Raw genomic sequence first — 16,797 nt, 5'->3', positions numbered from 1 at the left:
TGTGAAAACCATAACTGTAAAATAAATTGTATAGTGTGTAGAGAAATTTAATTTCTCTATTCATAGCGCAGTTCTCTTATTGCTCTGTGTCTATGTACAGACAAATGTTGATTTAATAAATAAATGATTAATCATTATCTCTCAAATATTGCTGGCTTTTAAAATCTTGTCTATGTCTTCACGCATCAGGTACGCCCTCTGAACGAGCGTTTGAGAGAAGTGCCCGGAGCTAAGATGGTGGTGGATGTGGTTCAATGTGCTCAGAACGCCCCTCAGCTGAAAAGGGTGGTGCAGTATGTGTGCGGGAATTCCCTGGTCTGCGATACTTTGAAGGACGCTCGTCGCATTGCTTTCGATGGCCCTGAGCGCCTTCAGGTGAGTACATTTGAAAGGGTTGCCTTAATTTTATCTAGAGGTTGCGCTTGCAAAGCTACAAACGTGGAGTTTGCTTGTTCTTCCTGTGTCAGTGTGGGTTTACTCCAGATATGCCGGTTTCCTCCCACAGTCCAAAGGTTAGGCTGGTATTGCACTTGATCCAAATAATGGGTTCAAGTGGTCATGCATTTGAAGATTTTAAGCCCTATTTGAACCCTCTGCGATCAAAAGGGTGCATGACCCAATAAGTGTTCTACCGCAGCTGATTATTATTATTATTATTATTTTGTCAAGTGTGTGGTGTCATTGCGATTATTGCAACCCTATATCAGGACATTGCGTGACTATTTCACGCATGGACCAGCGTGACAATGTCACGCTTTGCCGCGTTTGAGCGTGTGCATGTCACGCTTTCTGTTTGTGTCGCTGTCACGTATTGGTTACTCAACTTTTTTGTCCTATTTTCAAACCATTGTCGCTTCGGTTTAGGGTTAGATTTGGTGCTTGTGTTATATGTCACTTTAAGTATTTGTCACTTTAAGTATTGGTTTATAAAATAAAAAGATACAATACTTATTCTTTTATATTTTCTAAACTTTAACCAATTGTCACCTGACGTTGGGGTTAGAGTTTGTTTAGGTAAGGGTGTCATTTATGTAAATCTAACCCTAAACCGAAGCGACAATGGTAAGAAATTAGGACAAAAAAGTTGAGTAACCAATACGTGACAGCGACACAAACAGAAAGCGTGACATGCACACGCTCAAACGCGGCAAAGCGTGACATTGTCACGCTGGTCCATGCGTGAAATAGTCACGCAATTTCGTGATACTGGGTTGATTATTGTGCTGCTCCCGATCACGCTGGAGCCTCCCCGATCCCAAATCGTAAATATCAAACAAGTTTGACAGCTGCAATAGCCAATGAGAGCACGCAAGCTCGACTTGGATGTTGCGTGCTTTAATAGGTGAAACAAGACATTCAAGGACATGACATGAGAAGTTTTGAGAAAGAAAGTCGACTTGTACAACTATTGCAGCAGTATAAGTTGTTTTATAATGTGTCATGCAAGAACTACCACAACATTCGTTGTTCTCAAGTCACGTTTAATTGTCACGTGTGGTCTTGCGGTCTGGTAAATTTATCCAGTGCAAGCATTTGGGGATTATGTTGTTAAAAATGATTTGACACTGTCCCTGTCTCTCTGGTCTCACATGGATTTAAAATTGTTTAAGATGTAAAAATAGTCTAGCGTGTCCCAGGCATTAGGTGAATTGGAGATGCCAAATTGTGTGTATAGATTAACCTTTGTGTAGATTAACTGGTTCTCTCAATTAACTCTTTCCCCGCCAGCATTTTAAAAAAAGTTGCCAGCTAGCACCAGCATTTATTTATAATCTTCACAAAATTTGAATGGCTCTCAGAAAATTGTATTCTTTAAATATATAATATTCAATAATATTACCATAGATGCTGAAATGGTGTTAATAAATAAATAAAGCAAAAATTATCAAAATCTTAGCTGTATAATGTAAATATTAACTTGTTCTCATGTGTTTCTCCTAAAATGTGTTTATATTGAAATCATTTGTTTGCAGAATTTGCTCTCCTGTGGATGGACAAAAACATGAAGCACATTAAACATTAGTAAATAATTGTAAAGCTTTGTGTCACACTTGTCCATGTTGAATTTGTGAGTAGACGGTGGCTCTCGATGGCACCTTGTTCCGTAAGTCTGGAGTGATCTCAGGGGGTGCCATGGACCTGAGCACTAAAGCTCGGCGGTGGGAGGAGAAAGATATGAACAAACTAAGGGAGCAGAAGGAACACCTGTCGACTGAACTTCGTGTAAGTGATGCTGATAGACACTTACAGTTTTTCTCGGTTGCTTAAACACATTTCTTGAAACTATGCCTCATATTCTCAAAACAGTAAACACAATTTCATAACGTCTCACCCAATTCTCCAAACATCCTATTTTCAGGTCAAAATGAAGCTCTACACTCAAAACCATTCACTCTTGCTGAAAAACCAAACTTTTCCCTCAGACATCACACAGAAGCTTTCAAAAACACACACACTACAACATAGTATTACACACTGGTGCAATAAATTCAAATATATCCAAAACTGGTAAGTTTCTTGTGGCTCTCCCGCTCAAAAACCTTTTCACATGACCTCAAAAGACACAATCAGTGTATGCATTAGCACATTTTTATTCATTCATGTGCTACACAGCACAATTGTAAAATAAAAAAATTAAAAAACATTTCTGGGTCAGGCCAAAGAATCTAATTCACATCACAGGTACTACTGGCCCTAACCAAACAGCAAGGGTAAAATCCTTGGCATGATCCACCCCTGGCATTCATCTACTGATATGTCTGTATGGAAGGCAATTTGATGGATTTCTTTATTCCAGTAGCATAGTCCAACAGTGTATGCAAAGTAAAGTTATTTTACAGAGCAGTCTTACTGTAAGTACACCTACCTCTGTTTTCCCTCCCCTTCTGCCTCCTCCTCACCCTCTTCCTCTCCCTCCTCCTCCTCGACCTATTTCTTTATCATGTCCTCTCCCTCCTCTTTCACCACGTCCTCCTTCTTTCCCTCCTCCTCTTCCTCCTCCTTCTCCTGGACCTATTCCTTCATTTCTCTGTGGATCTATTGTTCAAAGCTCAGTGATCTGATTCGGGCCCTTTTATCTATCTATTGAAGGATCTAATTGATATGTGTTTAAATTTGACTCTTAGTGTTTCCACCTTGGTAATTGTTTGCTAATTGAACTGTTCTGACTTGAGTGAAGAGTATTGACTGCTAGTGCTTTCCATATGACCAGATGGTGTAAGCACTGAGAAATGTAAGGATTTGTGTGTAGAGTTTTAAAAGTACAAGTTCACCAAATCTGACTCATGTGTTAAAGTAAGGGAATAGTGTTTATAGTTCAGCAAAATAGGTGTGCTTCTTGAGTGGTGTTATGGTTTTGAAATTTTGTTATTTTATTATGCACAATATATTTATGTTAACGTGCAGGCTCTGATGAAACTGAAGCGTAAGGAGGCAGAGTTGAATCAGATCAGGGCTCAGTCTCAGGGGATCCAGACTCGCCTGAAATACTCAAACTCAGAACTAGACTCCATACGCAAGAAGAGCATCCCAGCGTGTCAGGCGGCAAGTCAGATAGCACACACACTCTTTCTACTTTTATCTCTGTCACCCAGCCTCGCATTAAATTAAAAAAGCTGCGATACTTTTATTTGAAGCATAACTTTGTGTACACGTGTGACAACTACAGGAGATTTCTAAACTGGGAAGTGAGCTGTCTAACCTCGAGACTCAGATTGAGATACAGACAAAGACCGTTGAACAAAAGGACAATGAGATGAAGGTCGTCAGAAACAAAATCTATCAGGTCATCTCATTTTCTTTTTGATGTACTTTCCTGGGGTTCCCACAGAAATAATAATAAATAAACTTTTGTGGAGATAAATATTTAACTTTTAATTGGTCTTTGAGTGTTGTGTTTTGATGTTGTTTGATGTCATAGATGGAAGATGTGGTGTTTGCGAGCTTCTGTGCTGAGATCGGTGTGGCTAACATTCGTGAGTACGAGCAGGATTATCTCAGACTTCAACAGGAGCTTGAAAAGAAGCGGTAAGACTCCCACAAATACACCATGTTTATAGTCAGCACACTTACTACATTGCATTTGTACGATATTGCAGGAATTTAATTTGGCTTATTAATTCTTATGCATGTCCAGCCTGCAGTTTGAGTCGCAGCGTACTTGTCTTAATACCCAGCTGGACTATGAGCAAGCCCAGCTGGAGAAGCAAATTACACAGATGAAAAAGCTGAAAGAGACCATCCACAAAGAGGAGAACATCATTAGCAGTCTGAAAGAGGCAAACCAACTTAGCCCACATTTTACAACCTTCAAAGCACCATATTGTGTGTTCTTTTGGTTTTGTTGGACTGGTTTTGTAAAATACTTGGCTTGAGATGTTGGGGTCATGCTGTGGGATGCAGTGGTCTTTTATACATCCAGTCTTCACTAATACATTGTTTTTAGTCTTGCTGTCTGTTCTTCACCTCTCCCACAGGAGGAGGACAGGCTTATGTCAGCTGTGGAGAAGACACAATTTCAACTTGTAGAACTAAACAACCAGCTGGCAGGAAAGACAAGTTTAGTTAATGATGCAAAAGCTCAACTTGAAAAGAAAAACAAAAGCCTCCAGGAGAAATCCAGGTGTGTGCCAATACACGATAATAGGTTTTTAGGAAATAAAGCCTTCAACATTCAATGTTCAAATATTATTAAAGGGGCCATGGCATGAAAATCGGACTTTTTTTTCATGTTTAAGTGCTATGATTGGGTCCCCAGTGCTTCTATCAACCTAGAAAATGTAAAACAGATCAACCCATTAACTTAGTTTTGATAAACCATTCCCTGCAAGCACGTGAAAAATTAGGTCATTGAAATTTGGCTCTCCTTATGATGTCATAAGGAGATCTTATTATAATAATCCCACCCCTTAACCTGCACTATCCAACCACGGCACGCCCATTTAGTGTAGAGAGAATGAGAGAGAGAAAATAATTCACAGCACAATTGAGTTTCAATTGCAACAAACCACCATCATTGCAATCAGTGTTTAAATTTCATCAGCTCATTTGCATTTTAAAGGACACGCCCAAAACGCCACATTTTTGCTCACACATACAAAGTGTCAATTTTAACTTGTTATAATAAATAATCTATATGATATTTTGAACTAAAATTTCACATGTGTACTCTGTGGACACCAAAGATTTATTTTACATTTTAAAAAAAGTATTGTGACATGGTCCCTTTAATATTTCTTTACTGATTTTGATCCAGGGTACTTGTGAAACTCCAAAAGGAAGCGATCTGCACCGAGGCGGCCCTAGAACAGCTGAGACTGGGCAAACACAACCTGCTTTTGGCCTGCAAGATAGAGGGCTTACCATTGACACTGCTGTCGGGATCACTGGATGACATCAGTGACATAGAGGTGAGTACAGATTGTTCACCCAAATATTAAACTGGTGAAGAATACAGTTTTTAGCAAAGAAGTGATATAATTTTGATAACTAACTGCAGCTGGACTCTGAGTCTGAGAGCATCAGGACGCAGGACATTTATGAACGAGAGGCACAGATAGTGTTCGACTATTCAGCACTGGACACAAGCCTTAAGGTAGAAATATTAAACTTGTATTAAACAATTATTTTTATGTGCATCACATCATTTAATATTAAATGTGTTGTAGTACTTTGGTCATGTATAATATATATATATATATATGTGTGTGTAGGCCCTCACTGAAGAGAGTGAAGTTGAGGCTGAGTTAGAGAAACTCAGAGAGGAAGTCTCTTCTCTGGAGCATAAGATCATGGTATCCAGAGCTCCTAACTTGAAAGCTCTAGAAAAGATGAGAGAGGTTAAAGACAGCTTTTATGAAGTCATGGATGGTACAGAAAAATCACATAAACACATATTTTCACAGAAACACAATGTTGTTGTTTTAATTTACATGTATTTTTATAACACAGCAAAACCTCATATCTTGATCATATTTTTGTCTCATTATCCCTCCATTCTCACACAAACCTCTGTTTATCAGCATTTAAGACCAGCACACACAACACTAAGAGATGCAATCAGGAGTTTGAGCAAGTGAAGGCCAAACGCTTTAATTTGTTCAGCCAGTGTTTTGAACACGTGTCTGTCATTATCGACCAGATCTACAAAAAACTCTGCAGGAACTCCAGTGCACAGGTCAGGCTTACTTTTTATTCTACATTTTTACCGATTCACTCAAATGCTCATTCACTCTCTCGACAACTGATTCATTCAGATGCTCCTTCACTCACTTGAACACTGATTTACTCCTGCTCATTCACTCTCACGACCACTGATTCACTCGTGTTCATTCACTCACTTGACCACTGATTCACTTGTGCTCATTCACTCACTCGACCACTGATTTTTTTTTTCACTCGACCACTGATTCACTCGTGCTCATTCACTCATTCGAACACTGATTCACTCAGATGCTCATTCACTAATTCAACCACTGATGCACTCAGATGCTCCTTCACTCACTCGAACACTGATTCACTCCTGCTCATTCACTCACTCAAACACTGATTCACTCAGATGCTCATTCACTCACTAGACCACTGATTCACTCGTGCTTATTCACTCACTCGACAACTGATTTACTCGTGTTCATTCACTCACTCGACCACTGATTCATGCATGCTCATTCACTCACTCGATCACAGATTCACTTGTGTTAATTCACTACCTCAATTACTGATTCACTCATGTTCATTCACTCACTCGACCACTGATTCACTCGTGCTCATTCACTCACTCAACAATTGATTCACTCATGTTCATTCACTCACTCGAACACTGATTCACTCAGATGCTCATTCACTCACTCGACCACTGATTCACTCGTGCTCATTCACTCATTCGAACACTGATTCAGTCAGATGCTCATTCACTCACTCAACCACTGATTCACTCGTGCTCATTCACTCACTAAACCACTGATTCACTTAGATGCTCATTCACTCACTCGACCACTGATTCACACGTGCACATTCACTCACTCGACCACTGATTCACTCAGATGCTCATTCACTCACTTGACCACTGATTCACTTGTGCTCATTCACTCACTCGACCACTGATTCACTCAGATGCTCATTCACTTACTCAACCAATGATTCACTCAACCACTTGCTCACTCATTACTTAATTACTACAGTACTTTCTACTGTAACTTAGCCATAAAACATTGCTTGTATTTATGTGTACGCTTGTCCTTCTAGGCCATTCTTAGTGCTGAAAATCCAAACGAGCCCTACCTGGGCGGCATCAATTATAATTGTGTGGCACCTGGTAAACGATTCATGGCCATGGACAACCTATCTGGAGGAGAGACGTCCATTGCTGCACTCGCGTTGGTCTTTGCCATTCACAGGTAAAAGTAAACATACTGTTGAATTATTGTAAATTAGTATCTTCTCATACAGATGTTGATGTAGTGCAGTCACAATAAAAGCTGATTTGAACAACATGGTAACTATAGATGCAATATCATCCGTATCATTTTGTTTTAATGTCAGTTTCCGTCCTGCTCCGTTTTTCGTGCTGGACGAGGTTGATGCCGCCCTGGACAACACAAACATTGGCAAAGTAAGACACCTACACTACCTCAGAGTGTTTCAACCACATGTACTGTTTCTGTGCATTTTAACACAAGTACTATACTATGATAGATAGAACTGATTGAAATAATCATCTGTTTCCGTTCAGGTGACAGGATTTTTTCGGGAGATGTCTAGAGAGAGTTGCCAGATTATCGTCATTTCCCTGAAAGAAGAGTTTTACTCGCGAGCAGATGCTCTCATTGGGGTTTATTCTATGGTATACAGTTTTTCTGTATGACTTAAAGAATATTTTAAAGACTGTTTAAGTTGTTGAGACAGTATTATTATTAATTGTTGTGGAAAAACTATGAGGGTATTGGATTTTTGAAAAAGCATCAAGTCATTCACTGTAATTTTCTCTTTTAATAAAAAAATTATTTAATCTTTATTTAATTCTTGTTTTCACAGTTTGATGAATGCATGTTCAGCAGACTTCTTACCCTGGATCTCACTCCTTATGCACTAAACGATGAGAACGGCACACATGAAGAGAAGCAAGAGAAATAATGGAACGAAAAAAATCTATTTTGATGTTATTTAAAAAAATTAAATGTTAAATAAAAATTTTATTAAAAATGTTCAGAAGATTACCTTTATTAAAACGGTTTAATTTAGGTTTAAACAAGGGATTTGTTGTTAAAAACTAAATTCTGTTATCGTGTTGGCATTTCATTGTTTTTAAAGGTTGTTGTGTGACATCTTACCTTTGATAATGTTATATGTTCAAGCATTTTATCTGTAAAGTGTTGCCTTTTGTTGAAGGTGAAAAAAAAGTAATTTTAATAAATTCTTGTTGTTTGTAGTCTTGTGATGAGTTTTATTTTTCTGTTCTTATTGGCTAACTTTAATTTCTGAAGCACACCGTACACTATGATCTTCTTTCACTAGGGTGGAGTTTGACAGAAAATAATCCCTCTCTTTCTCTCTCTTTCTTAGTCTGCACACCCTCCCTGTTTCTCGACTCATCACCTCGTTCAAGTAATTTCTGCCTGTCCCAGAATGTAAGTTGTGTGTTGGATTTCCAATGGCGTCCTACACAGTGGTCTTTGCACCTCTCAGGAACGATCTAAACACTCTGGATGCCTTACGTTTCTTCCTTTGGGTTAGTTGCACAAATTTCCTGATTTGCTTTGTATTTTTTGACAATATTGTTGTTTTCTGGTCTGTTTTTAAGTGATTCAAATATGATTGATGTAATCATATGCTGTAAAAACTAAATGCCATCTCTTTCTATGAAAGGCTGTAGTGTCAATATGTGTATGTGTAAAGCTTTCTGACACATTTGGGTTGCTTGAAAATTAATTAGATTTTTTTTAAAGATCTCTAACTTTATCACAACTTTCATTACTGCAGAGTTGTTGTAATGGTTTATTTCCATGTTTACCCACGATGGCCATCACAGTTCATTACTACATTCCCGCTTAGCACTTGAGGGAATACTCAATATTCACAACTGCCTAACAAAGACATTGCAATCTATTTATATTTTACTTACTCTGCCAGTCGTCAAAAGGATCTTTGGGGAAACCACTGTAAACAATCACTAATACCCAACAAAAATACAGCACACAAGTATGCAGGACTTTCATTCAATGTAATGTCTAAAAAAAATTTTTTAGGATTTTAAGGTATTATAGCATTAGAACGACTGCATTTACAGAAAGTGTAAAGCTTGTGGTTTTATTTGCAGGTGAAGAAACTGAGGAACATTGAAAGGGAAAAGGACCTTCTGTTGATGGGATTACAAGCTTTAGAGCAGGCGCGATACAGATTACGTTACCATCCGGAAGACATCAGGACTACAACAGAAGAACATCAAGGCAATTTCAGGAATGGAGAGATAAGAGAAGTGGGTTGAAAGTGTAACTGTGTTTATCCACACACATATTTGTATTTACTATGGTTTTCCTTCTTCAGGGGTGTATTCCAGAAAGCAGGTTATGTGACTTACCCGGGTATGTTTAGGAGTAAGTAAGCGGATAACCTCTGCTTTCGGTTCCAAAAACGGAGGTAACTTTCGGGTTATGTAAGTAACCATAGCAACTGACTCTCTGAAGATAACCTACTCCGGAGCAGGTTATGTTGCAGGGTAAGTTCATTTTAGTTAATAAAACGAGGCTCCGGAGGATGTCTGCGCATGCGTGTACTTATGATGAGCGTGCAGCGTGGGCGTGGAAGCATATATTTTGCATAATATTACAATATTAAAGCATTTATTTTATTACATTTACAGTCGCGAATATTTATTGTTGTCTTAAAACATTTACGATATTTTCTTTAAAGAATTTTTTTTTTAATAACATGGATTGATATTTGTGATTGGACTAATAACTGTACATTTAATTATGTCCATTATTGATAAAAAATTTTTGATATTTGTGTTCGGACTAAATACTATACATTTAATTATGTTCATCATTAATATATCTCCAAATATCAGTGGATGTATGAAACACATTTCCATCAGTTAATTAATGTTAACAAGTACATTTCTATTTAAATTTGGTCAATTCATAAATAACCTCATCTTTCACTTACTAGATAATTTGAGATGAATCTAAAGTTCTAATAAATTGTGTGTGCAAATACATTGTCAATATTGAGCCAGAAATCTTAACATATTTTACTTAAGTGACAATGTGCCAATGTTACAGTAACAAATAGAAACACATGATGCCTATCAAAATAATAATTACTGAGGGACAGAAGTTACCCCTGCCTGCAGTCTCTGATAGGCATGTGCATTTAACACTGACCCACAGAGTGACACCCATGAAGCACAGACACTGACCCACAGAATGACACCCATGAAGCACAGGCACGATTTAACACTGACCCACAGAGTGACACAGGTGAAGCACAGCCTTCATTTGGTGAAACACCATTGAATCACAGACATGGCATAGTGGTCAGAGATTTCCTATTATCAGTTAGAATCATGTACACAATGAAATAAAATTATAAATATATATTCCATAGTATCATATTTATTTCTTAAACATGCACTTCAGATCTGTAGCCCCCTCTCTACATTTGATCTATAGTTGGTCTTTTTCTAAAATCACCTTTTTTTTCTTTAAAATGGGCCTTTTGTGCTTTCCTGAGCTATCATTTTTGAGCCAAAGGGAAATTGAGATATTTGGTTATATTAGATGATACAGGATATATTAGAACATGTTACTATTGACACTAATGTAACATTTCTATTCTCCACTTCTGTCACAGCAGATCCTAATTGTCCAATGCAAATGAATGATCATTTTTAGTGTAGTGTACTGAAAAGCATTACACAAAATTATTGAAAATATGTAAGGACTGTAAGGAAGCTTTACAATTAAAAGAGGGTGGATTTATCAGATAAGTAAATGTTAAAAAAGATGGCGATACAGTGTCATACAATGGAAAGTCCAAAAACTAAACAGGGTCATTGAAATAAGTACAAGTAGTACAAGTAGTGAATATAATCATAGTGCATTTTATGCATACACAATACAATCATATCTAAAAAAAACCTGTAAATAAGCCTTATGACAGATTTATGCACTTTATGTGCCACAGCCCTTACAAAAATTAACCATGGTTTTATTGGTGTAAAGTTGTGGTAACCATGTTTTTTCTGTGCATTGATTCAGCAAAACTATGGTTTTACTACACTTACGATGGTTTTAACTATGGTTTTTGAAAACCTTAATATTGGTTTTACTGTAACCATGTTTTTTTGTTTTAACTGTAGTAAAGCCATTGTTCATTTTTGTAAGAGAAAAGATAATCTTATATATGTCAAAATATATCTAATTAGATATAATTAATATATTTAAAATCATATATAAAATCTATGATTATTTTTACAGGCTTTTAAATAATTGTTAAATAATATTATGTGTATTTTCGTTGAGACACATATAATATTGGACTTAAATGGGGTAAAATATGTTCTTATTAATTAATTAATTTTATCTGTTTTGTAATCACGCACTTATATAACGTTATAAAACGTTGATTTTGACAGAAAGTATTGGTTTATAATGTTATTTCTCATTTAAAAACTTTAAAGTTCTCTGATGTTTCCATGGTGACTCGTGAAATCTGTGATCCATTGACAATGCCTTTATGTTGTTACCGTGAGCGCGCATTAACTCTGGGTTACTTTCAGCGGGTTGATTGAACTAACTCTTAAACTGTGTTTTGGAACCAACATACCCAGAGTAAGCAAGTTTGGGGTTGATCAACCCAAAGTTCAGGGTTAATCTGATGGTAAATTAACCCTGCTCTCTGGAATACACCCCAGGACTGTCCATACATCCCCAAACTGTTGTTGCCTCCTATCCACAGAGTAAACTGGACCTTGAAGAACCATGTGTGGGGCTCCAGAAGGCTGATTCTTTAAAAATATATTTTTTTAATTAATTCAAATAAAAATATTACAGAGTAGTTAAATTTTCCCTGTTTATTTTATTTACCAAGTACTGGGGGATATCAATGTTTACCTACATGTTCAGTATGAAGTGAATGTTTTTGATTAAATGTGCATTTATACTGTATTTTAAGAATTCAATATGCATTTATCTTTGAATTGTGTGAATTGAACTTAAATTATTTTGTGTGCAAACTGACATCAAGTATTACATTTACACAATAAAAATTTTAAACATGTCAGAGGTGTGATAGCAATATTTGAAAACAACATACTGTACATTAAACACAGGATATAATGCATAGTGGCTATTGAAAATACAAAACAAAACCATTGTGTTTTTTTTTTATTGAATACAACACTGAATGTCAATAATCAAAAAGAAAATGACATAAAAGGCTCAACATTTAATTATTAATTAATTTAATTATAATACAAAAATCATATAAAATAAAATAATAAAAAATAGAATTAAAATGAGATGGTGCCAAGAATAATTTCACTTGTAACATCATGTTACAAGATCAAACAGATCATCTGCATTTCTACCCCTCATTTTAGCTACAAATGCTAAAAATGTTTTATTTCTAAATATATTAAACGCATTATATAAGTTTCTAAATATAATAAACACAGGAGAAAAAAATATCCTGTCTTCACCACCAAATAATCAAAACAAATTAGCACTACAGACTGTTTATTTTATCGGTTTGTTTCAAATATGCCCAATTCTGTAGATTCATATTTAGAAAAAGCAATATCCCGTCAAGACTTTTATTTTGAAATGTCGCTTCATTGTGGATTTCTGGCGCTCGAGTTCAATCGTCGGTTAAACAACTGAGTTTTGTTTTGATGTGCTTTGTCTTTATGTGTGTTTTATTTTAATGCATGCTGTCTAAAACATTATAAAACATCATTATGTTGAAGAGAAGAAGCAGCTCGAGTAGCGGGAAAAGCATCAAATCTCGTCGCAGCAGCTGTAGCACTGTCGCATTTGATGAATTTGGCTTTGCACTCAGTAAGAAAAGAGACAGGAAGCTTCTTCACAGATGTCACGAATACAGGTGATTAAATCCAAGATCTTTTGATTTGATACATGCAATAATTTGCATTAAAGCTGCTATACATAACTTTTTAGTTTAAAGACAAAAACGTCATACGACGACTGGTCTGCGCAGCGCCGCATTATGTTTTTATTTTAATAAGTAATACAGTTTAAAATGTATTTATTGAGTTTTTAATTCAGTTCACATTGTTATTGCTAGCAGAATTGAGATGCATGTTCAGACTTTTTAGTGCGTTTTGACAGCTGACGATTTTAATACTTTTAATGTTTTCATCAGCTACCCTCAGCCCAATCCGGTTAAAGTGAAGGAGTTGTGTGAATTTCTCAGCTACTGGAATGGATCCAGCTTCATTTGCAGAAGTCAGGTGTGAATATACACCCCCCCCCCAACACATCGTAAATAAAAAATAAACAGAAATTGTAATGGTTATAATGGGAAATGTACTGGTTAGAAACTACCAATAATGGTCTCTGTGTCTCTATTATTGGTAAGATGTTTGATTCTATTGGTAGGATGGCCATTAGTCCTTAAATTATGAAATCTTACTGGAATAAGTCCCAAAACGCATTATACAAAGGAATTTTTTAATAGGTTTTAATGATAAACAACAGTTAAAATGGAAATTATAAATGTTTATATAGGATTTGTTAAAACAATCTGACATTTGCTTACTTCAGTTTCCACTTAATATGTGTGCATATAAATGACCTGATTTAATATTTCTCATACTTTTTCCCCCACCATCAGATCGAGAGGTTTATTCGTATTGGCATTCCTCCGGCTATACGCGGAAGAGTTTGGAAATGTCTTTTAAACATAGACAGTCTCAAAGCAGCCAGCTCATTTGATTATGAGGTGCACGCACAGTCCAATACAGATCTTTTTTCGTATGCAAATTCAATATAATACACATTATGTTCAGCAAAACATTTGAATTAAAGTATTAATTAAACGCCCCCATTGGTTATTTTAGGGATGTCAGGCTGAAATTCGCAGGCCTCTGGTTGATCTTGGAGTTAGTGAGTACAGTATCATTTCTACAATAGACTCACTGGTGGATACGGAAAATGAAATCAGCAGCGGATCAGGTTTTCCCAGCCCTGACCTGACCCTCTTCAAACAGATCGCCCTTGATCTACGTGAGTTTGTGCCTTTTTGGATGGCCATTGAAAGCTAAAAATATTTTGACTGTACAGTCTTCCATGTAGTTTTATAATGCCCTTCAGGTATTCAATAAAAATTAGCATACAGCCTTTCCAGAAAGTGCCATTCTGAATATGCATGCATGATCATATCACAAAACACTTGTGCTTATTATATTATATTTTATACAACAGTTCTTTCTGGTTCTCGAATCTGATCGACTAAGAGGCCTGCAATATTCTACTGATAACGGCACAGTAACCGCTTCACTTTCGTATCATTCCGCCACCTAGTGAATGGAGGTCCTCTAAACAGGCTCATCTCTGAATGGAAAAACCATGTTTATATCACACTCCTACTCGAGCGATATTGCTTTAATATTATTAAAACAGTTCCAGTCATTGATTCTGAATTAATATTAAAATAATACTATCAATATTAAGAAAGTTGTTGTATTTATATTTATTGATCTGGCAGGCATACTTTCCAAAGAAATGTATGGTGCATTTAAGCTGCACAATTTGTGAATATTTGTGTTCCTTGGAAATTGAACCCATTGAACATTTGCAATGCTTACACAATGCTCTTCTAAGTCAGCTACACAGGCTGAATACCACAGGGTCAGGTTTTACAAGTTGCATTTTTTTCTGCTGTGCTGGCCTTCTTATTTTGGGAAAAAGGAAATCTTCTGGAATAACAGAGTAAGTTCCTAAGAGCTGCTTCCTGAAGGCCACATGGAGGCGCTGTATAAGCACATATCCTCTTCTGCTCTTGTTGTTTCAGGCCACGTTCACTCTTTACCCCTTAAATTTCATTGATTCTTTAAGTTTTCATTTGTTTAAATTTCTAAATAATTAACATACATATTTGTAAAATAACTGTGTTCTAAATAGATTTGGTTAGTTTATAATTTTTTTTTTAGTTTGTTTATTAAGCTTTACTAGCTCATTATCATTTTTTTTAAATATGGTTTGCAAATTTAATTTTTTTTATTTGTTTATATAGGAAGGTCATTTCCAACCCATCGTACTCTAATGGGAGATCGTCCTGAGGCTATAGAGGGCCAGGCCAAACTCTTTAGGGTTCTTACCGCATATGCCAGATATAATCCCCAGATCGGATATGTCCAAGGTATTTAACTTCCTATATTTCCAGTCATCCCAGATGAGGTTAGAACGGCTCCTTTGCTCCGGCAGCCAGTATTATGTTTGTCAGTTCTTCAGTGTTGCTAATTTAATGTGTCTTCTGTTTATATTTGGGCTGTTTAGTTACACAATGGGTGTGTGTGATGCTTTATGCACTGTAAGGCAGCATGAAGTTAAAACAACTTGGTTTTGCAAGTCAACAAGTTGACATAACTTATAAAAACTAGTTGAAATTGTTTAGCTTAAAGGGATAGTTCACTTTAAAATGAAAATTCTGTCATCATTTAGTTGTTTTAAACCTGTATGAATGTCTTTTTTTGATGAACACAAAAGAAGATACTTTGAGAAATGATGGTAAACGGGTGATTCTCACGAAACCATTGAAACACCACGGCACTAATGATTTTAGCTTTAAAATATGTAATATAGTAACATTAAAAAGCATCAGAATTATAATCACAATACTGTGTTCTACCTTGCACAATGTGTGATTTCAACATAAGAATTTATAATTGTAAATTTTATCTTATTTTCTGCTGAAATTCTCATTACCCCAATGGGTCCGGCTGTGTTTGAACATGCGTTATGTTGTAATTTAATCAAATTAACACAAAAATATTAAGAAAAAAATAAATGGATGTTTTGCTAGACTACTTTAGATGACAGAAAAAATATTTACTGAATATTCATGTATAATAATAATGAAGAAAAATTAGGAAAATTATGAGTCCATGCCTGATGTTCTCATCCTCCGCAACACTTTTTGAGAACAGTTTAAGCACACATACAGAATTTTAATAAAGTTTGATTTTGAGTGACCAAGCACATGGACCAGTTACTTCAAGATGGCTACCAGGTAAGATCATTTTTTTACAGTTAATTTGAAATATTGTCTTGTCAGAATGCTTACACGACATTTTGATTATCATTACCGCAACAGATGCTTATTAAATGTTAATTTAATTAATAGAAGCATAATACTTTGATTTTAAATGCATGTGCAGAATCTCCAAATTATGTTCTTTCAGGTTTGTCATGTCATTTTGAAAATATGTCAGTGTTGATGTTTTCTGACTGTTGCGGTAATGAGATTTTTTAGGACTAATTTTTTAAATTATGTTACAAAAAGTGTTAAATGATAAGTAAAAGTTTTTAAATTAATGTTCCCATTTACTCCAGACTTTGTTTTTCAATGTCTGGTGGGAAAAAAAGTAAATTTAAGCAATTTTTACATTTTCATGCTTGACATTTTTAAAACCAAGTTTTCGTGAGAATCACCCAAACACACAGCAGTAAGTGACCATTGACTTCCATAGTAGGAAAAAAATATTTTGGAAGATTTGTAATAAATGACTAAGAAAATATTTTGATAAATGATTGTAAGCACACAGTTGATGCTACCCAT

General features: G+C 35.9%; 3 protein-coding genes across 5 annotated transcripts in view; all 3 read left to right on the top strand.

The window, feature by feature from the left end:
* smc1b (structural maintenance of chromosomes 1B) overlaps positions 1-8,425 on the top strand; it is a 45,916-nt gene extending 37,491 nt beyond the window's left edge. For 2 of the 3 annotated variants that reach the window (XM_073868640.1, XM_055193174.2), the window contains 15 exons: positions 190-375; positions 2,077-2,223; positions 3,406-3,543; positions 3,668-3,784; positions 3,920-4,026; positions 4,136-4,277; positions 4,476-4,621; positions 5,255-5,408; positions 5,498-5,593; positions 5,712-5,868; positions 6,021-6,175; positions 7,243-7,394; positions 7,540-7,609; positions 7,730-7,840; positions 8,032-8,425. In XM_073868640.1, coding sequence (XP_073724741.1) covers positions 190-375; positions 2,077-2,223; positions 3,406-3,543; positions 3,668-3,784; positions 3,920-4,026; positions 4,136-4,277; positions 4,476-4,621; positions 5,255-5,408; positions 5,498-5,593; positions 5,712-5,868; positions 6,021-6,175; positions 7,243-7,394; positions 7,540-7,609; positions 7,730-7,840; positions 8,032-8,130 — 1,977 coding nt within the window. In that variant the 3' untranslated portion in view covers positions 8,131-8,425. The remainder of the gene's footprint in view (positions 1-189; positions 376-2,076; positions 2,224-3,405; positions 3,544-3,667; positions 3,785-3,919; positions 4,027-4,135; positions 4,278-4,475; positions 4,622-5,254; positions 5,409-5,497; positions 5,594-5,711; positions 5,869-6,020; positions 6,176-7,242; positions 7,395-7,539; positions 7,610-7,729; positions 7,841-8,031) is intronic. The other variant, XM_073868641.1, reaches the window with a different exon arrangement.
* A 138-nt stretch (positions 8,426-8,563) lies between these two features.
* On the top strand, positions 8,564-12,250 carry LOC129434251 (uncharacterized). The gene is made up of 3 exons (XM_073868644.1): positions 8,564-8,725; positions 9,314-9,472; positions 11,912-12,250. The coding sequence occupies exons 1-3, from the start codon at positions 8,648-8,650 to the stop codon at positions 12,008-12,010; spliced, it is 336 nt and encodes a 111-aa protein (XP_073724745.1). The 5' UTR covers positions 8,564-8,647; the 3' UTR covers positions 12,011-12,250.
* Positions 12,251-12,815: 565 nt separating this feature from the next.
* The window catches only part of LOC129434226 (uncharacterized), a 51,032-nt gene continuing 47,050 nt past the window's right edge, over positions 12,816-16,797 (top strand). The window contains exons 1-5 of the mRNA XM_055193139.2: positions 12,816-13,101; positions 13,381-13,468; positions 13,852-13,959; positions 14,078-14,243; positions 15,253-15,378. Of these exons, the coding sequence (XP_055049114.2) occupies positions 12,956-13,101; positions 13,381-13,468; positions 13,852-13,959; positions 14,078-14,243; positions 15,253-15,378 (634 nt within the window). The 5' untranslated portion in view covers positions 12,816-12,955. The remainder of the gene's footprint in view (positions 13,102-13,380; positions 13,469-13,851; positions 13,960-14,077; positions 14,244-15,252; positions 15,379-16,797) is intronic.

Source organism: Misgurnus anguillicaudatus, chromosome 6 (genome assembly GCF_027580225.2).
Source record: "Misgurnus anguillicaudatus chromosome 6, ASM2758022v2, whole genome shotgun sequence".
Taxonomy (NCBI): Eukaryota; Metazoa; Chordata; class Actinopteri; order Cypriniformes; family Cobitidae; genus Misgurnus; species Misgurnus anguillicaudatus.
Note: the sequence above shows the minus strand (reverse complement) of the source record. Positions and strands in the feature narration are given on the sequence as shown.